Source organism: Gallus gallus, chromosome 26 (genome assembly GCF_016699485.2).
Source record: "Gallus gallus isolate bGalGal1 chromosome 26, bGalGal1.mat.broiler.GRCg7b, whole genome shotgun sequence".
Taxonomy (NCBI): Eukaryota; Metazoa; Chordata; class Aves; order Galliformes; family Phasianidae; genus Gallus; species Gallus gallus.
In genome coordinates, this window is record NC_052557.1 from 4,024,671 (window position 1) to 4,046,363 (window position 21,693).

The 21,693-nt window shown below is 44.9% G+C and overlaps 1 protein-coding gene across 4 annotated transcripts in view; it reads right to left on the minus strand.

Annotated features, from left to right (window-relative positions):
- Positions 1–21,365, minus strand: part of TSPAN2 (tetraspanin 2) — a 31,613-nt gene extending 10,248 nt beyond the window's left edge. Inside the window, exons 1-9 of one of the 4 annotated variants that reach the window (XR_005841905.2) lie at positions 21,241–21,365; positions 18,171–18,273; positions 9,126–9,223; positions 8,635–8,709; positions 7,998–8,096; positions 6,839–6,913; positions 5,882–5,965; positions 4,988–5,119; positions 4,696–4,743 (exon numbers count right to left, since the gene is read on the minus strand). Coding sequence is in view for 1 of the 4 variants with exons in the window: in XM_004935005.5 (XP_004935062.1) it covers positions 5,054–5,119; positions 5,882–5,965; positions 6,839–6,913; positions 7,998–8,096; positions 8,635–8,709; positions 9,126–9,223; positions 18,171–18,273; positions 21,241–21,309 (669 nt within the window). In the remaining 3 variants the exon portion in view is untranslated. Of the gene's footprint in view, positions 1–1,499; positions 5,120–5,881; positions 5,966–6,838; positions 6,914–7,997; positions 8,097–8,634; positions 8,710–9,125; positions 9,224–18,170; positions 18,274–21,240 lie in introns of those variants that run through there. The other 3 variants (XR_005841903.2, XR_005841906.2, XM_004935005.5) reach the window with 3 other exon arrangements.
- Positions 21,366–21,693: the final 328 nt, after the last annotated feature.

Below are 21,693 nucleotides of genomic sequence, written 5' to 3' on the forward strand. Positions count from 1 at the left end.
CACGTATGCTCTTGCAGCTATCCAGGTAAATACTTCCTTAGTTTGGCAAGTAACAAATCCAGAACATCCCTACAGCCAGAAAGGTGAAAACAAACTTGTTGTGTCCAGCTTGAATCCTCATCCATACTCAGAAATCACCACTGTGCCCATTGAGAATTAACCTGCTGATAACCCTCAGAGCCACTGTGCGCTCAGCACAGATCTTACATTCATTTTTTTCTGTTTATTTCTGCTTCCAGCAACACCAGAAGAGGGTTAAAAATCCCTACAAAACAATTACATGTTATCATAGTTTTGTTTTTCTTAGAATTAACTGGGAGTTTCAGTTTTGTTTGCATGGGAAGCAAGTTGCACAGACCTGCTGTACACGTCTTGCCCTTTTAAAATCATCTTCTGCATTCCTGCATACGGTATTTATTCTTAGGAATAAACAGTAACTATTCCTGGGAAAGGCTCTGTTGTGTTGATAGGTGCCAACCCGTTCTTAAAACCACGTATTGACCTTCCCAAGAGTTTCACCCAAGAGCAGCAAATGGTGCCATTCCGGAGTTCATACAGAGATAAGCAGGGGGCTACTATGAAAAGTTCACTTCAGGGGCTGGCAGTCACAGCAGGCAAAGATAACCACATATGCAGTCAGAAAAAAACCAGCAGTATGCTCCAAGTAGAGGAGCACAGAGCATGCAGACACAGTAACAGATGTCCACGTCTGCCTAGATACACACACAACCACTTCTACAACTGCTGGACCAAGAGAGGACAGCCAGCAAGTCACAAAACACTCCTTGGGAGCGAGAATGCCTGATACTCCCCAAGGCCCTATAAGAAACACAGGGAAAGAAGATGCAAGAGAGCTTTGGACCACTGAGTCCTGGACAACTTATCTGAGCTGGCTTTGCTATTCAGTAACACTGCCACGTAGCAGGAGGAAAAATAAAAGGAACAGTAATTATTACTCCTTACAGCAATGAGTGACACAGCAAAGTTACTGCAATGACCCCTCATGGCAGCATCTGACAGACGTGCCTTCAGTCTAATGGTGTGCATGCAAAAAAAATCAGTCTAGCTTTATGGTTAAAGCCTATGGGAACGCACAGAGAGGAAAACAGAATCACAGGATGGTTTGGGTTGGATGATTTCTTTTATACTAAAAAAAAAAAAAAGAACAAACACAAGAGTTAAGGCAATTGAGTGAGTCTTACTGCATCATTACAGATACCCTTTTGCATGGTCTCAAAGTGCTTTTTCCCTTTCGGCCTTTCAGCAACGTGTTTTCAACCTGAAGACCCTCGGGTTCAGCAACAACCCTTTCTCAAGGCAAGAATTCCTCCAGGTCAGGTGCTTGGGTGACCGTGCTGTATCTTACTGTGTCCTTCCACATAACCAAGCAACAGAAGTGCAGGCAGCCCCAGGACGTTGAGAAGAGGCAAAGATCTGAGATCCAGCCAGGAGGTCACAGCAAAGCATGGGAGCACACAGGAGGGCACCAGGACAGCCTCTGAGAGTCTCGAATTGCTGGTTATTTTTATTAGAACATCGTCTCAAATTCAAAACAATCCAACCAACACATTTCCACTTTAGTACACGTTAAAACCAAAGGAAAGCAGAAGCTGCCTTCAGCAACAGAATAAGCATCGCTCCGTTTCCTTTTCATTTCCCACAGAGAGCTGTGATAGAGATAATGCTGCTACAGACATTGCAAGGACAAATATCCCAGTTCTGCCCCAAATCAGAATTCGGGCTGTAGAAACAAACGTCACATTGGAAGCAGTTTGTGTTGTGGAGAACCCAGCAGTGACCGGAGCACCGACAGAAGTGAGATTGGTGAGCTTTGCTTATGCAGGTGCCCTACAAACAGCACCTGGTGCTGTTAATCAGCCTCTGAAGGCTGAAAGAGGCATTTAGAGGCTTAAGATAACCCAATTCCCTTCTCAATACGCATGAAATACGTCTTGCTATAAAACTATCACTTTTGGTATAAAAGTGAAATATGAATCCTCACCGTAGGGATATTACAGGGCTGTGCTTCATCAGCTCCTGCTCAGTCTCTGCCAGACAGGCTGCAGTTAGCTTGTAATATGTGAAGCTCCCACTGGAGCCCATTACTCAGGAAAACTAGACCAGGGAATGATGAATAATGCTCTTAAAAGAAATAAGAAAGGAATCAACCATTTACATGTTTATACTTGAGAACAGGGTGGTTGGCTGGATAGGAAGACGTGTGTTGTGCTTTCAGAGTTATCCCCAGAAGGCTTTGGTCTGTTGCCACCTTCCTGACTAGATGGGCACCTCTGCTGACTTCTCAGGCAATCAGCACCCATCTGGAGCAAAGCTGGTTAATTAAATCCTGACGTGCAGCTTTGGAGCATGAACTGTACCTGAGGAAGCTCAGGTACTGACTTGGATTTAGTTACCTCTGAAAAGCTTTCTTACTGAGGATACACAGTGCAGTTACTTGGAAATGATTCTTACTGCCAGTAAAGAACAAAGGTCTTGCACCATTAAGAGCTAAAACAAGAGTGGAGCTCGTTGGTCTGTGATGCAAAACCTCTCTGTCAAATGGGGACCTGAAGTTAAGCCTGGAAACTGCTCACCTGTCAGTGCTTGCTGAGCCCACAGCTGTTATCACAGTTCACGTTTAGTGCAATTTTTAATGCTATTTCACACAAAACAGCTGCTGAGAGGCTCCTGGTGATACCACACAAAGCACTCACCCTAGGCCAATAGTCATATTAAACAGAAAGAAGCACTGAACTCACCCAGCTGGTGAAGGGGCTCTCTGTGGCAATGCAGCACTCCTCAGGAAGCAGCCCAGGTCCAAGTGATGCTCTCCCTTCAGTGGCTGCCCCTTATATGAGCCCAGTGTGGCTCTGCATTGGGTCCAGCCCTTCTGGGCATGTGGGAGAGCACAGGTGCAAACAATGTGCTCCTTGGGCCAACAGCACCCCTTCACCAGGTGCTCAATCACCAGTTCAAGCCCCAGCCTAAGGGTTCCCCTACAAGTGCACAGCTGCATCAATGTCACTTGGATAGTCACAGCTTACAGGTGAACAATTTGGAAAGTGACATCCATGTAAAAGACAGCAAGATGTGTCAATTAAGTGGGAAACATGGAACAGCAGCACCATTTCCAATACTGAAGTAACAGAAAAGTGATAGAAATTGGAGTTTCTGTTGGAAATGAGAGAAAATCATCAGGAGGGATGTATGTTACACACAAACACGTGTAATGGACTGCACACATTACCTGAAGTGCCATCATGTTTAGTGAGATAAATGACTTGTAAATGCCAAGTCTCGTTAGGCATCATGGACCATTCCACTGAGATACTCAATGTAACTGAGCTCTGTTATACCTATTCTCTTAAAAAGGAACAACTGCATAAGAACTCTGAGCTACTAATAATTAAAGGGGCATTGCTAGCAGAAAGTTATTCTTTGGAATGCTTAAATTAACTGGAGTAAGCAAAAAATGAAGAGATTCAGAGCCCTTGCTGAAATTTATTTGCTCTTTCTGGGAATAAACTTTCTCCCTTCTAGGCTGCTTTAGAAGGAACACTCTCATAAATAAGCATGAAGAATATAAAAATAACAATATAGAAACAAATAATGCAAATGCAAGCCCTGAGGTATTTCAAGAACGGCATTTTTTTTGTACCTGACATGCAACCCACAAATGCCAGTAAGGAAATTCTATTCTCTCTGGCTCTGTTCTTCTATTTTTTTTCCTTTTTTTGCCCTTTTTTAGAAAAGAAGTCCCATCTTTCTTTTCTGCCTTACACCTGCAGGAAGGGGTGGGAGGTTGAGGTAGGAGCCCCCAGGAAGCTGTGATAGTCACAGAAGCAAAACCAGAGGATATTAAAGTGCTGCGTGTTTTTCCCTGACCGTTTTTTCTCCTCCGTTGGACTCTACACACCAGTTGTGCTCTGCAGGGCATCTGACAGAGCCGCTGCTTTTCTTAAGACAGGTTCTACTCCTGCACCAGCATTATAGATCGAAGTCTTACAGCATAAAGGGACTTCTGAACCAAGATTTTAGTGGCCCCTTTAACATGTAGAGGTTTTGGTGGTTTAGTTTTGGTTTTTGTCTCAGGTTAGCTTGGGAAGCTTAACCACACTGTGCGTTACAGTCGCTCCCAGATGACCCTATCTTGCCAGCTTCCTACCTCCTCCTCTCTTTGTTTAGCCCGGATCTCCTTGGACTGTTTCTTCCCGCAGAGCTTTCTGCACTTGCATGAAAACGTAACTGGACTTAAACAAAAACAAAACTCCAGTCTGTGCATGCCAGTGAAGTCACAGAATCACAGAATGGTTGAAGTTGGGAGGGACCTCTGTGTCCCTCTGGTCCAAGCACTGTGCTCAAGCAGGGCCACGCAGGGCAGCGCGCCCAGGACCACATCCAGGGGCTTTGGAGGATCTCCCAGGAAGGAGTGTGCTGGAGGAGACCCCTTTGTAAAAACAAAGTCATTTAAAACAAACCATATTTCCTCTTTGGGGTTTGGATGGAACAGTTGCAAAATAGATGCTGGGTCCTTTTAAAATGGCATTTGTTCCTTCGCCAGTTCTTGGCAAAGGGGGGCTCGGAATGAAAGTGTTTCAAGCAACCTATGGGTGTGTGCACACTCTTGCATGGTGAGACTGGAAAAATACGCATGCAAATGTGGACACACAACATATCCCATTTGCACATACTTACCTACATAAGGTACTACATACACAGATACTTGCTAATGTGCATACATATCTGTAATGAGAGAAATGCATGTACTTACACAATGCCTATAGATATGTAAGCTCTCAATTGCACATATACAAACATTAAAAATCAAATTAGTCTGAGATGCCACCTCGGCTCTTTTCATTAAAAAGGACATTTTTAAAACCCTTTTTTGTTCATTTCAGCTTCGCAGTCACTAATACAATTCACCTCCACACCTAATGGGATATTTTCCTCTCAGTATGTTAAGACACTAATTAAAATACATTACAATTATTAAGCTGGGTAGAAGAGCGCTTCTTGTAAAGCTTCTGGACACAGTTGTGCAGTGACAGCTTTAGATCATTTCTCTCGTGTTACGGATAGCACAGCAGAGAACCATGCTGAATATCATGCCAAAGATCTAGAAGAGAAGGAATGCAGTTTAGGGATCCACTTACAAAACAATTGTAAAATAGACTGCATTGAACAGTCTGCAATCTGAATGCTTTTATTTCAGGGTAGAGAGTGACTGCTTCCATTACAAACCTCAAGACATCGGACAATTAACAGAAGAGAGTTTTCACTGATACTCAAAGCAAAGATTTTGTGCCCACACTGGTGTCACTGTTCCTTATTCTAAATGGGAAGGCCAGCATAACAGCCCCCCAGTGTTAATGCTATTAACAGAAACGCACTGATGTCATTAATTGTGACTTGGTATTACGTCCTTCACTAATGCTACAGATAGCATTTTCCTGAAAAGGTGTTTTCTGTAGAAAGGGTTCATGTTTTCTATTCCATATGTGAAATTTAAATAAGAGATCCTCTAAGGCCCCAACACATCCATGCCTGCAGTTGCTTTGGAATAGCTGAAATGCCACTGTGGCTTTTTGGTTTTCCATCCAGCCCATGCGTACACCACTTCCCTACTATTACAACACAGTGAGATTACCACTGGATTCCTTCAATCTTGTCTGGGGAGACAAAATGAATTGGTAAAACAAAGTCATCTGAGTCCCTTTGTGCAGCTGTGACCAACTCCCAGAGTGAGGACACACTGAGAGCAATGAGAATAGTTTCACTTTCCAGAAATCTCACCAACTGCTGCAAAACAGCTATGAGTAAAGGATGGGGCATTGGGCCCAAATACCAATAAGAAGAGTGAGAACGTGGATTTACTCACTGTGGTGCCAGCAATCGCAATTCCAACAATCCCAACTAAGTGCAGATTGGCATCGATTACGTTATGGATTTCAACCAGGCAGTTCTATTAGAAACAAAACACAAACATTTTCACTCCTAGAAAAACTCACTCCGAACAACTCTGCCAACTCTTCTCACCAAACAGCAGATGAACACAGAAGGGATCATTGCAGTCACTGCCCTAATTCTTGCATCTGTGCTTTGTGTTTTGTTGGGCAATCTTCACAGCATGTTGCCTTTCCCAGTGAGGCACTGGTACTTGCATGTGCTGTTATTTACCTACTGTCTGTACATGCTGACACATACAATTAATCTTCTCACAATGAGTTTTCCCTCAGTTTAAGACCCTTTCTGTGATAGGCCATGATAAAACATGAAGCACATCCCTTCAGACTGATAGAGTACTCATAAGCAGATTCCCCCCACAATAAAAAGTATCCTTAAAAACAACAGAGCAGCCATTCAGGAGTCTCTACGCATTACTAAGACAGAAAGCTGACAGAATTCAGCTTTTAAGTGGCCTTTCATTTAGGACTCAAGGCCAGGTTGGATGGGCCCTGGGCAGGCCGGGCTGGTGCCAGATCTGGAGGTCGGTGACACTGCATGTGGTGGGGGTTGGAACTTGATGATCCTTTGGGCCCCTTCCAACCCAAGGCATTCTATGATTCTATGACTCCTCTTCTGCTGCATCATTCCCATCTTGATTCCCAGGCTGTGTAATACAGCTAACATGGGATGCTGCAAGCAGGCATTAGAACTTAGGGCTGGGCATGTTCCCCCAGCTTCTGCTTTGTTAAACTTCGTACAGAAATTCCATGCTGGGATTTGAAAGGTGAAAAGAACATTCTTTCTTTCTTTTACATATAGAGTGATTCCAGTTTTACTCAGTGATTGACATGAAAAAGTTATGAGAACAACCAGAACAGAGGACACTTGCCTTTGGCACCTGCATTTTCTCTGGACAAGGTAATCCCACGTGTTGCTCCAAATTATCCTTACCACAGCACTGGAGCTAAACGAGAGAGGTAGAGAGTCAAAATAAGCAATAATCATAGACTGTGAGCCAACTGACAACAATAAATGACTGGAAAAAAAAGAAAAAGTACTGATCAAGTCATAAATTTATTCAGTATACCAATTGCTACCTGTGATAACGGTGCCAACTGCATGGGCCAAAGTCCTCAAAATCAATGTCACAGCAAACTGACAAATCTGTATTAACCAAATCTTCCATAAGTATCTTATTAACAAAACAAACAAGTGGATTTTGGAAAAGCAGGTCTCTGGATTCCAAGGAAATGGGTATTTTTAAATGCAGAAAGTTCTAATATCAGATACAAGATTATGAACAGTGCACAAAAGCTACAACAGAGAATGTCAGACTTCTGATAGACCATAGTGCTAGGTTTGCAGACCCTAATAAGTCACTGCTTTTCCTGTTTGCCTTTCTCCCACAGAATGCTTTAAATTCCTCTTCAGCTTAGAAATAACAGCCATGAAAGAAGGACAAAAAGGTCTGAGGTTGTGAAATATTTATTCTAAAAAACGTGAGAATGCTGTAAGCCAGGGCTGGATCTCTATGGGAGGCACTGTAGATATAGGATGACAGACCCAAGTGACATGCCCAAGTCACAGGTCCTAATTCTGGTTCAGACACTGACTCTTTGGGTGGCCTGGATGGAGACACGCATTATATTCTTTTTGTTTTTCTCTACTTGGCTCAGTCTCAGTTCAGTAACTTATCTTGCTATTGTAACACTGCAGTTTTTCCTCTGCATTTTGGTGTATTTATGCCTCGATTTTAAGATAAAACAATGTCCATAGTAGACATATCCTCTGCACAATAAAGACCAGAAGTGTAAGCTCAAGTTTAAAAGCCTGGCCACTCTTACTTTCAAAGGTAAGAATCAGTTGGGATCTAAAACCCAAAACTGTGACACAGCCATCAGGAAACAGAGCCATCAGCCTCAGACTCCATTTTAAGCAGCGCTCAGTTCTATCCTTCCCTACCTCCATGGGAGACATTCTGTATTTTAAATGCTAATGTGACAGTAGAGTAGTAATGCAAGGCATTTAAGCTCAGGATTATTACTCACAGCCAAGTGGTAGTGGTAGATCGTTCTGTTGACCTTCCCTGGGTTTTTCACGTACTCATCATAAATGTCTTCATAGATTCTCTGGGCTTCCTGTATTGCCTGCAGAAATCAGACTTGCCAAGTGAGAGGCAAATAAGTCTTACTCTCAATCCAGTGCAGATTTCCAGCTTGAGTCATCAACCTCCAGAGCAGAAAATAATTCCTGGTAAACTGAAGTAGACATGATAGGAAAGACAGGAGGTTTTGTGGCCTGATGGCACTCACAGGTACTCTGCATGGGTCAGAATCTGCTGTGTTCTATGTTTTGGCTGAACAGCTCTTAGTTGGATGAATTCAGTGTTTGAATCCATTTGCCCTTCTCCCAGGAAATACACTCTTATCATGGAGTTCTATTTGGTGTTCCTTCAACAGCACAGAGTCTTTAATGAGGAGGGGTGGCAACACCAGCATCCCTGAATTCTGAAGTTGGACTTGTGATAACACAAGCTCCAATTTACTCCAGATAAGAATATTAAAGAGTTTTGCTAGGAAGAAGTCTTCTGGAAAGCTCTCCTGAATATGAGCCAGCCTGTGGGTCAGTCAGCCATAGGAATCCAGAACTGCCCCATTATTACCTTAGAAGTAGATTGCTACTCACCACTTTCTTGCCTATAAATGCAAATACTCCAGCAGTGATCTCAGCTGCAAATATCACCAACAAGCAAGCAAAGAACTGCAGAGGGAGAAGAGAACCTTATGAGAGTTTATTCTGCACAATGTGCTTTGCATGTACTGTCACTCAATCTGCTATCCTTGGCCGGCCCTCAAGAGCCCACACAATGAATGACAGAGTAAGCTGATGAACAGCATCAGTGACAAGGGCATCGAGTCAGGCTTCCTGTTCTAAGAAAACAAAGGTGGAAACGATGGTAGTTTCAGGAATGACAAGGTAATTCCAGGAAATGTGTTACAGGAGGCACTGTATGGAAGCTGTGCATTAACGCAGCGAGTAGAGCTGATAGATTAGCCAGTAAAAGGACATGGGATATTTCAGATCTTGGACAGCAAAGATCCCTCCACTAATGACAGAAGACATACACTTTGGAATCATTTCACAGCACTTCCAGGCCCCTGAAACCTTTCACTTACTGCTCCAAGTAAGAACTGAGACTCCCGCGCTGCTCCACAGCACCCAAAGAATCCAACTGTGGTCATGAGAGCCCCCGCTCCCACCAGCACATACAGACCTGAGGAAAATCGAGATCAGAATTTAAGGTTTCTCTTCTCAAAGTTCAGTGCCTGTTTTGCCAAAAACACATATTTTCAGGAAACAGTGGTCTCCGGCTTTCACAAAGAATTCTTGCTACCCCAAAAAGACGCTCTCACCACAAAACAAAACCAGTGATTTCTTCAGAACTCTTAGAAAACCTCATAGAGACAAATGAAAAGACTTCCACCTCCCAAGCTTCCCTTCTCCAAAGCAGCTCAGACCAGGAACCTTGTGTGCATGGCCTGCAAACTCACGATATATCTCATGCTGCCCACATGCAGCAGCCAGTGGCAACACTGCATTGCTTTCTCATTCTGGACATTCACAGCTTAATGTTTTGCAGTTGTTGATTAGTGTAGGGGAGTGCTCAGACACCTCAGAGAACCTCTTTGTGGGACTGTGTTGCAGAGTGGACACGAGGCTACAGGCCAAAGTGCTTATCTGTCTGTGGACAAATTTAAAGATGTAAAGAAAACAGCAAGCAGTAGCTCATCAGACTAAATGCATTAAGAGGATAATGAAGCAATCTGTGGATAAGACTGCCAACAAAGGGCAATCCTGAGACAAGTTCAGGACATGGGAGATGCACTATAGCCCCACGCTTACTTAGAACAACAGACCTATCATAGTAGCTATGCTCAGAATTCAGGGTAAGAGGAATTGCATTCATTTCTGCCACCTATAAAGCTGATGAAAATACTTCTACCCAGCAGTTTATTTATTTATTAACACAGGCTTTATCTGGGACAAAAAGAAACCAGAGCAAAGAATTCTCTTTTCTCGCTAGCAAACATGAACAGCCTTCATGTGTGGTGTCAGTTTCTACCAAACCCCCACAACTGTGTTTGAGTCTTATCTCTGGATGCCGTGCCGTACCAAAGGCTCTGTGCAGTGTCCTGTAATTCTAGTCTTGGACTTGTGTAGGCAACATGGAGGACACAGATCTGCCATGCCAGCCTACTGCTTGAAAAAGCAGCTTCATTTTCTTCCCCAGGCTGTAATGAGGACACTGGAGCTGCACACTGAGCACACTAGATGGCACAGCGAGCCCTCCTCTCAGCTCTGATTACTCAAACTTTTCGTGACAGCATTTAGTATTCTCAATTGCATATTGAAACAAACTAAGATCTGACGTCATGCTCAGAGCTGCAGGCATTTACTACTATCAGGCCTTGTGTGACCTAGATGATATAAAGCCCTGCAGATGACAGTTTGCATGGACTGCTAGGAAAATGAAAATAAAGAAACAAAAACAATGTGAGGATGGACAAGTGCAGAGGATACTGCCACACAGGGGTAGCCTCCCTGAAGAAAGTAGGCTCCTGCTTGCTGTCCATTCATTGGTGTGTCACTGTATTAGCTGTATTAGCCAGATATCCATCCTAGGTATTGCAATTCTCCTCCTCTCCCTCCATCCATCATGCCCTGGTCCCTTTCTTGCGCCAGAGATTAATGTTGAGGGAAAAAAACCCATTCTTCTAAATAGTGATAAAACAATTGTAATTAACATGGCTTTGCCAGATCTGTGACAGTGGATAAGTGGGATCTGACTGTGCTGGCAGTTCACATTATGTATTTTCTAGATTCTTAATATTCAGCATCTTGTGACTTCCCAGGACTGAGCATTCTTTAAGCTAATGCTTGTACACATATGCACAAGACCGTGGCTTTCACTGAGGGAAAGAAATACAAAGATGCCCGTAGGTCAGGAGTAAAGGTCAGCCCCTATCAAAGGAGAAGTGGAAAAAAACATCAGTTTCAACATAAGGTGCAGAACCTTTTGTCCAACTGCCAGACACCCAAACTGCCATTTTCTGAGATCTCCATGGTAACAAATGCAGTGTAATTATAAAGATGTTTCCTGGGCAGTTTTCTGCACATTACTTTCTACTTCAGTCCCTGTAATTACTTATCAGGCAACTTAGGAGAGACTTTTTGATTAGGAAGACAGGAGAGACACCTTCCCACTCCTTTTTGTTGCTTCCAGGTAGCCAAGACAAAGTTCTCTGAGGTTCAGGGGGTAAAACCACTTTCCAAACTCTGGATTTGCTCTTGCCTGAGGAACAGACTTAGCATTTCACATGCATGACTCACAACTAAACTGCTATCTCAGTCAGAACTTCCATTTTAAGGCATGCTACAGGAAGAACTTCTCACACCACACACCCAACAAAGCTGAATTTGCTGTTTGCCCTTGGCCCCACAGTTTTGCTAGCCAGGAGTTCAAATCCACCTTCTTCCATCTTGTATTCAGGAGAGTTAATTCTAGAGTTTGTCCATGGGATTAGTAACTGCTGATACCCAGAGTGCTAATTCTAGTTGGAAGATACTGAGGACATAAAAATATATATATCTGTAGAACTAAAGGTGTTTTTAAGTGTCTACTATCATAAAAACACGCAACCTTTCACAAAGAAATAAGACATTTGCATAATAGACATAGAATGGTTTGGGTTGGAAAGGACCTTAAAGACCATCTCGTTCCAACCTCCTGCCATGGACAGGGATGCCTTCCTCTACACCAGGTTGCTCAAAGGCCCATCCAATCTGGCCTTGAACACTTACAGAGATAGGGCATCCACAACTTTGCTGGGCCTCCCCACCCTCATCGTGAATAACTTCTTCTGAATATCTAATCTGAGCCTGCCCTTGTTGGGTGTAAAGCCATTGCCTCTTATCCTGTCACTGCACTCCCTGATAGAGTCTCTCCCCATCTTTACACTTCCTTTACGTACAGGAAGGCCACTATAAAGTCTCCCTGGAGCCTTCTCTAGGCTAAAAACCCAAACTTCTACAGCCTTTACTTCACAGGAGAGGTGCTGCATTCCTCTGATCATCTTCACTGCCCTCCTCTGGTCCCACTCCAATGGGTCTATGTCTTTCTCATGCTGCAGGCCCCAGAGCTGCACACAGTACTCCAGGTGGGGTCCATCACCTCCTCTGACCTGCAAGATGCACTTCTTTTGAAGCAAACCAAGATATGGTTGCCTTCCTGGGCTGCAGGTGCACACCGTGGCTCAAGCTGAGCTTTTCATCCACCAGCACCGCCACGTCCTTCTCCACAGGGCTGCACTTTATCCACCCATTGCCCAGTCTGTCTGGGATTGCCTCAAACCAGGTACACTGAAGAGTACCTTGTAAAAATTCAGAGTGACCAGGTTACTTCTCAGCTAGCTTCCACTGCAAAGGGGATAGCCCTCTGCAGTCTGATAGGCAGACATATATAATGCCATGCTTTATGAAGCAGAAAGGAAACATAATGCAAACCAGGCAGATTAGGAACCTACTAATGTGAACCATTCTTATTTCAGACATGAATCCACCACTACCACCAGAAATACTCTGCCAGCCTCCTAGACTGGTAAAGAACTCAATTCAGAGTCTGAAGCAGAGCCCATTCACAGAGCTGGTTTTCTTCAAAATCCTACTGACAGCTCTGAGGTACAAATCCACATCTAGAGCCTATCGTAAAGAGCCAGAGCAGACAATCACAAACCATCTCTCTGGCTTTATTTCACACGGGTTTCTTGTTTACCTGGCTGCTATGGTCACTTTCCATTTCAAATAGTTCAACTCTTTCTTTTTTGGGCTGAGGAACTAACAGCAAACAAAACGCCAACTGTTCATGCTCTGCTGAGAAAACAAGCAGCTCTGTTCTTGGCATAAGTGATCCAGAGGCAGTGATGACAGGAGTCCTAGAACCCAGACATGGGCAGAATAGGTTTTCCTGACGCTGTGAATTACAGTCCTGGAGATATCTCACTGGATGGACTGAGGCTTTCAAGCCCTCAGTAGAACACCAAGGAACCTGTAGTGCAAATGGAAAAGATGGGAAACACATGTAGAGGATGGAAATAACAAGCCAGACAAGTGGGACACTGGGTGGCAGAGTTACCAGGCTTGTTACCAGAGATTACCATTTTTATGCTAACAGATCTGTAGTAAATACATATGTTGGATACACTCATAAAATACGTGGAGAAGAGAGGCAGAGTCCTCTGAAGGAAGATGAATTTCCGGAGAATTGGACCATACCCTTAATTTGAGCATAATGTGCAGGCATAATTCTCTATTTCGTGTGAAGGTGGCAGATATTATGTAATTAATCTTCCTGGAACCACAAAAGAATTACAGATACGAGCTGGCTTGATGCCTCCCAGCACCCCTGTATACACCTCTTAGAGTGTTTAATGGACAGTAAAATGAAAACACTTGGCAACGTAGCCATGTGGTTCTGCACATAACCATTGTATTTATGATTTTTAACATGGCTAGACTGAGCATTAAAGATTAATAAATTGACATACACTAAAGATGACAAACAGAATCACCTCCACACGGTGCCATACAGTCTTCAGCAGCTATTCAGCCATGCAAGAACATCACTTCTTCTTTGCTTTGGAGCTGTTTCTAGAAGAGCTGAAGTGTTAAACCCATGCAGCTCTGGCCTGCACACCACTGAGCTGTCAGCTGCCTCTGCATGGCCAGTCTGACCAGAATAGAGCACAACTGTGTAATCACTCACTGAGGTAGGCCAGGGGATACCCCATGTACTCCATAAATCACACTGTCAGATTTCAGGTAACGGGTGCTTTTCTTTTTTTCCTTCTTTTTATTTTTATTTTTGGAGGTAGGGGGCACTGATTAACAGATATTTTAAGCTGATTTCCAGTGCAGCAGCTTTCATTTTCCACTCAGGGACACTATCGGCTTTTGCCAAACCACCCATCAACCACAGAAGAAACTTGCACAGAAGATGATAGAAAGACAGATTAGTTCACTGCTTACATTCTAAGTACATGCTAAAAGCCCCTGCAAGGCCCAGTACACGATAGCAGGACCACTCGATGCTCCACTTGTGGTGCTGCATCTCTACACAGAGACTACTTTGTCAACAGCTCTCATTTTAAGACTGACAGAACTTGTGAGGCTATGGATTTTGGAGAGAGAATACTGCTAACTAAGGGTACAGTGCTTGACTCCAAAACACATGAATAGAATATAACAGAATGAGGCACAGGAATTGCAGTTTACACGGATTTAACTGCTAGCCAACTCTTGTTTGCATGGGCACCCATTCCAATGGAGAAAAAATACTAATATCCTTCAACTCCAGACATGACTTCATATCCTAAGGCATGCACCCTCTAACTGTGCCGTTCAAAGCCAGAATGATCACTCATGCTCTCTCAGACCCCACGAAAAAGCCACAGCCACCATGAAACTTCTACCCACTGCTGGTCTGGCTCTGGATTGCAGCATGGAACATAGAACTGGAGCAAAGAGTGTAACATAGCAGAAATCTTGTGAGCTCTGTCTGTGCTGGAGAAGCAACGATTCAGTGCTGCCAGTCCTGAGAGTCACCCAAGTTGATCCATTCACATTCATCAGTTGTTACCTTTCTTGATGAGGCTTCATTTTCAGTGCTACTGGCAGTGAGGTGATCCTCTGCACTTCATTTATTAGGGATACACTAAATTTGTCCTCCATGCTGCCCATGGAGCCAAAACAGACTTTCATGCAAAGAGAGGAGAGTCAATCTCTTGAACTGACACTTAAAAGTCCCTGTCTTAGTTCTCTATTCATAAATGCTCACCCTGTGCTCAGCTGGCACTCAGTCTTCACATCAGTGCTTAAGTGTATATAAACATATGTATATTTCATTTAAGAACAGTACTATTACAAATAACAAATTAAAGGAGGAGCAAAAGATCTTTTCCCCATTCGGTCAATGCAGTGCACACACAACTCAGTGTTACTACCCATCTGCTGACCTTTGCTGAAATCATTATCTTTTTTCTTTTTTTTTAAACCACGATGGGAGGGAATAACATGGAAATATTGCCATGCCTCAGCACTGCAATGGGATCTCCAAAAGATGCCCAATTTTAGAAGGCTGCTCCTTATATATAGTTGAAAACTCATCTTCAACTCTGTGAGATACATCCAGTAGAGCAGATGGAGACTGCATGGGTCAAGGAGTTCCAGTTCTATCCCCTTCTGTTGTAGGTTAAAAAACTGCAAGCTGCAGTGGGGAATATAGATCACTGAACACAAAACCACAAGCAATGGGAAACTAACACCACATATGTGCTTGACCTCAACACTGCTGCCTGCTAGCTGCTCTCAAACCAACACAAACATTTAATTGGCTGGAAAAGTTGAACAGGCCTGAGTGCCAAGTCCTGGGCTGAACTATTCCAGGGGTTGAACTGCTGGTAAAGAACAGGGCTATTTAGGGACACTCATTCCATCCTAATGGAAAATGCAAGGATATAATTACCAATTATTTTAAACTAAAACAAAATTTCCGATCCAGGAAAAAAAAATCCCTAGGAAACAGAGAGAGGCTGGGTAGCTTCAGCTGGCAGCTCAAAACAGGTTAAAAAGAGCAAAAAAAAGGAACAAACAACAAAACCCTACAGAATATGCTGCTCTTTGAAAGCAAGAAAAGGAGATGTTGCCCACAAGATGGTGATTCCAGACAGTGTTTCAGCCTACAAACATCTAAGTGCAACTGCAGTGCTGTTCCAAGCGCTGATACGGAGCTGATCTGATCACAGAGGATGAATTATCACAAGAGCAATCAGTTGGTAGAGCTGAGTAAATTGTTTTTAAATACACGGCTGTATGTTTATATCTCCAGGTCACGCTGACGATCTGCTTTCTCCTTCAGCCCTCCGTGCAGCTGCTTCTTGTGGACTGCACAGTATTCCATATTAAGAATTGCTATGCAAAACTCTGGCTGTCACCCAGACTGCATGTTACTGAGCAAATGCACACGGCCAAATAAACAGTACTCCTAGAAACACCATGAGATGTGTTGAATGCACAAACGTTCGAGGGACTTGGAGCTGAAACTTCCTACAGTGCTTCCTAAAGCACTCGAGCACGGCCACCCAGTGCAGCCATGCTTGGTGCCTAAAACACTGGTACTGAATTTATCACCATGCCTTTACCATTGCCTTAGTCAGGGATTGTTAACGTGCTCAGATTCTGACTGGCTGACCTCTCAGATGCTCAGAAGTCATAACAGCATTTAACGTGATTTGTTATGAGAGTGGGGAGTGGATTATTGTTATTTTTTCTTTATCAGACTTGCTCAAGGCTGCCTATTACAAAAAAGGGTCAAAACCTCGCCTTAGAGTTCAGCCAAAAGTGCAGGTTAAAAAGAATTCTCAACATATTTATGTCCTGTTCCCTTATCACTTCCTCTGCTAGCAGTTACATATTACAGCATACAGCTCTATAAATACATGTGACAATCAGCCCAATAGTTGAATGTCACAGAGCGTGACTAAACTCTTACAAGAACGTTCCCCAGGACTTCCTAAAACGAACAATTCTCAATAGCTTTTGTAGTTCTTGCTCAGAACCGAAGCAGATTAAGTCTGTCAGAGAGGGTCACTAAATAAAATCTTGTTTACACAGCATTGCACTGCAAAGCTGGGACTTGTTTTTGTTTTCTCTACAGGATTTACTTTCTGGCTTCAAATTCAATGCCTGTTGGTTTGTTAGAAGGACAGAACATTCCCTCTGTCTTGTTGAAACTCCAGGCTCAAATAGAAGTGGGTAATGCAGGGGAGAGTCTCAAGACACAGCACAGGAAATTCAGCAGGTATGAACTGGATCTGGAAATAAAGGTAATGGCCCAATGTGCTGCTGACATAGCAGCTCAGATGTAAGAGGAAAAGTAAATGATACTTCGTGGCTCTCCGTGTCAGTGGAGATGCTACAGAGTACTTTGCAGCATCCCTCAGATCCCAGTCACATTTCCATCTGAATGGTTTTATTCAGCCTTCTAAACTCCAGCGAAAGCTTTGCTGGACGTAACACTCAACCCATTTATTCCCTCAGTACTGTACAGTCAGCTCTGTGCTTCTGGCCTCGTTCCATGCATATATCAAAAAAAGCTTTGGCTTAAGACTGTGGTGTATCAGGGTGGCGTCTTTGTTAAGAGAATGGGTGTATCTAAAGTAACTGCACGGCCCAGTTAATATTCCTGCGATGGGTAACTGACTGTTAGGACACCCTGGGTCAAGTCAGCTCCTGGACACCGTGCCACGATGGCTTGATGGCTGAATGGGGATTCATTCACACCTGGCATTTTCAGGTGGCAAAAGCAATTGTACAAATTGGACTGTATTGGCTGAGTCTATCCCAAGGGGTGAAACATTAGAACAAAAAAAAAAAACCCTCTCCCTTCTAACGTAAAGACAAGTTGCAACTGCCAGTGGATGAAGAAATGCAGTTGCTGGCCATCCCGGACAGCTGCTATTAGGAACACTTCTATAGAAACGAACAGGTGGTTTTCCCAAAAACAGAACTGGGAATCCTAGGGAGGAAAAAAAATGTTAAATACCTAAAATTAGATGTGACCAACACCAGTTGTGTGGGCTTGGGGAACTTGTTGCTTCCTGCCTCACTTGGATGAACAGTTCTTGAGATGACCAAGCACTGTGCAGTTTTTAGCCGTAGAAAGATTTGCTCTGATACTTAAAATCACACTGAAGGCAGACAGAGGGAGTACTGGTGAGCAGAAGTCTTTCTACTCTGCTGGTACCAGAGGCATTCAGAAAGGACACTTGTTTTTCTGGTTAGAAGCTGCACAGAAAGCTATGGAAGGATATATCGGTGAGCTCTGTGTTGCAGGAGTCTCTGCAACACAACTTCTATTGCAACAGTATAAGCACAATTCATTTAGGGTATGTGGGATGTGGATCAAGTCTAAGAGAGGAGTTCGGTTAGGCCTAAGGAGGTAGATAACAAGCAGAGGGTGAAGGCCATCGCTCACAAGACACAGCACCAGAACACCCAGTTTTGTGCTCTCAAGTATTGTTGGCCTCTGTATAATTCAATGATTGAGCTATTTCCCATGCCCTAGAATGAAGCCAAAGCTAATGGCTGCTGTCATCACAACTTACCTATGAAGAAATATTCTGGAGACCTTTTGTCTGAAGCAAACTCTGCCATAGCCCCACCAAACCGCAGCCACAGACCAAAGGCAATGACAGCCAATCCTGCCAGCTGGAAAACACACAGATTAATCAATTCTTTAATAACAATTGGCTGGAGAGCATTAAAAAGGTGTTCGTGGCATTTTACACTTTCTTGAAATCCCACAGCTCAAAATTACACTGTCAGAAAGTTCAGGAAGCTCTTGCTGGTATATGATAACAGTGAACTCCTATTATAGTGCAATACACTTTGTTCTTCTAGCTGCTCAGCTTAGTGGTGCCTCTTAACCTACCAGTGACTTTCAAACCTTGAACAACACTCCCTCAGACATTACAATTTGGCCTGAATTGCAATGGACAAGGAGCAGGGGAACGGAAGGGCCAGAGAGGTGAGGGTGTGAGCACCCATGAGAACAGACAGGATGCAAATCCAATGAGAAACACTGCTCTCCTTCCTACCAGAAGACCCAGCACTGCACTGTAGCCATACCGAATGCAGCAGGCCACTCATGGCCTCAGCCTGGAGTCAAGATGCTGCTGCTGTAGGAAAAGCACAATCTGTGGGAGCGCTGCTGGACCAGTAATTGACCACTGCTGGCATGATACAAAACAAACTTAGAAAGAAGTATCTTCATTTATGTTTTTTTCAACCTTCTTACCTGTTTTACGGCAAATTGATAGCCTTTTGTGCTAAGAGATCCCCCTTTCCATGTAGGCATCGCAGGTCCGGCTCCAGGGTCACAAGATATGTGATAGTCTGGAGGGACCAGCTGGACCTCCATCATCATACCAAACAACAGGAGAACTTTCAGCCATTTCAGAATTACTGCTGCTGCTGAACTGTGAGGAGATGCTGTTTAGAGGCTTACCAGAAATAAAGGCTTGTATTGTTCTCTGAGATGTGCTAAAGTTAAGTGTTTCTGGACCAGTACTGTCTGGGCATTTTTTCCTATAAACCACCATGGGACTCCCTGTCAGAACTTGGAGATGAATTGATTATTACAGTGCACACTATCTTGGATCATATAAATAGTTAACAAAGAAGCCTGAGAAGCTATCAAATGCAGGGAAACGTTCCCTTTAATGCAAATGGCAAGATGAAACAGGAGTGCCAGGGCAAGTCAGCTGAGGGGAAACACCTACAGGCAGAGTCTCAGGCCTACAGGACCTGGCACAGTTCTGTGTAGAGAGCATCCAAAGGAGGGCTATGAAGATGGTGGAGTATCTGGAGGGCAAGATGTGTGAGGGGTGGCTGATGTCTCTTAGTTTGTTCTCTCCAGAGAAAAGGAGACTGAGGGGAGGCCTCATGGAGGCCTACAGCCACTTCATGGCAGCATACAGCTTCCTCACAGGGGACGAATCTCTGCTCCATGGTGACAGTGACAGGACCAAGGGGATGGCGTGGAGCTGCATCAGGGGAGGCTCATGCTGGGTATCAAGAAAACGTTCTGCACCAGAGGATGGCTGGGCACAAAACAGGTTCACCAGTGCACTGGTTATGGCCCCAAGCTGCTGGCCCTCAAGGAGTATTTGGACACTCAGACATAGAGTTTGGAACTGGAGCAGTCCTTTTGTGGAGCCAGGGGTTGGACTCAGTCCTTGTGTCCTCGTCCCTGCCAAGCTGGGATATTCCAGGATTCTACGAATGCTCTCCTACTCTGCTGATGGAGGGTCAGAGCTCAGGGCTGCAGCAACCACCCAGCCTGAACAAAGTCACCAAACACCTTCTGCTGACCATACCCCAGTGCACCTGGTGCCTTTTGCTTCTGTCTTGCACTGCGTGGCACTATGATTCGGCTAGCACCATACTACAGAAAGCAAAGAAGGCAGGCAAACGTGCCTTGGAATTAACACTTCCCACTGAGAAGGTGAAGAATGAGATATGTCACACCAAAGAGCACCACGGAGCTGGTGTCTGTACCTCCCCTGCTTACAGAGTGGGCTGAGCCTGCAGGCTGCTGGGCAGCACAGACCCTCTTGCCCATCCAGGCTACTGAGTACCTACGACAGTCTGGAAGTGTTTGAAAGGAACGCCCCAGCCCAGCTGAGGAGCTGCCTTCTTCCATCTCAGTGAAAAGACAGATAACAAAACACAAGTAATTGTCACTCTTGTGACGAAGCTTTGTCCTTCTCTCACTAACTTGCAGCTGCAGCTGAGCAACATAATTCTGTTCCCAGAGCACAGCAGCACTGTGTACCCAGGGCTCACAGAGCTGTCACCAAGAAGGAAAGCATTTAGTGTAATGTGTTTAAAGGAGACCAAATCTCAAAGCTGGTTGCTCCAGAGGGGCTGAACGGGGTCATTATGTGACTTTTACTTTTTTTTTTCCAGCAAATCAGAAAGCAAAAAAAAAAAGATGTTTTAAAAGGCTATGTTTCTAAATGTGAAACTGGAAAACTATGGGAAGAGAAAATACAACACGGGGAAAAAAGATAACTTGAAATAAATTGTGCTACGAAACTGCGAGCATAGTGAAAATCTGTTATGATAGGAGAAAGGGAACAGCACTCTCTGATCTCTTTAGGGTGTTGCAATGAGTGCTGTTCTTTGCCATTTGAAATGATATTACAAGAAAGCATCATACTGTGGCTAAGTGCTGCAACAAGCTGCAGGGGATGCTGGGAGAATCTCACACGGCCTCTGCAGTTTGCAAAGTTACGTTTGCAGTGGAGATGGTCGCTATTTCAAGTTATCATTGAAAACAAGATGTTACCTCTCAGCAGTGCCCTCCTCCACCAAGTTACTCCAGGAAGAGATGCATCTTCACGAAGCAGCGGAGCAGAGGCACGCTGCGCTCTCGCAGTGTAAACTCAGCCCATCGTACAGGGGGACTCGCGGACCTCTCCCAAGCTCGCCTGCGATGCGGGACAGCCCCGCGGGCTATGGCAGGGCAACGGGGCGTCCGGCAGCACGCTGCAGCCCGGGGCGGTGTCGGGCGGTGTCCGGCCGTGCCCTCCGCAGCCCCCCGCCCAGCCCGCGCCCCGCAGGTGCCGCTGTTCCGCCCTTCCCACCCTCCGCCCCCGGCCCGACGCTCACCCAGAAGCTCAGGTTGAAGATGAACAACAAGATCTTGATGCAGCGCATCCGCGCGTACGCCGTCCCCATAGCGGACGCAGCTCCGGCGGCGGCGGCTCCGCTCCCCAGGCGGCCCGGCCGGACTCGGCAGCGCCTCCGCGGGGCGGGCAGCGGGGCGGGGCGGGGCGGGGCGGGGCGGGGCGGCAGGTGCAGGGCGCAGCGCTGTCCGCTCCCTGCGGGCCGGGTCCGCCCCCGCGCGGCCGTGGGATGAAGCCCGAGGATAGCGGTCTCAATTAACGCGGTTTGCCCTCACGCTCATCAACCGCGGACCCTCCAAGCTCACGTTCCGCTCGCTCACACTTCTACTTTGCTCCTCAAGATTCAACCAGAAACGCTCGCTGTTCCCCAACCCTGAGCTCCTCCCTCTCTTACTTTTTTTCTACAGCTTAGGAAGTCACTTTGAGGCTGTTTGCA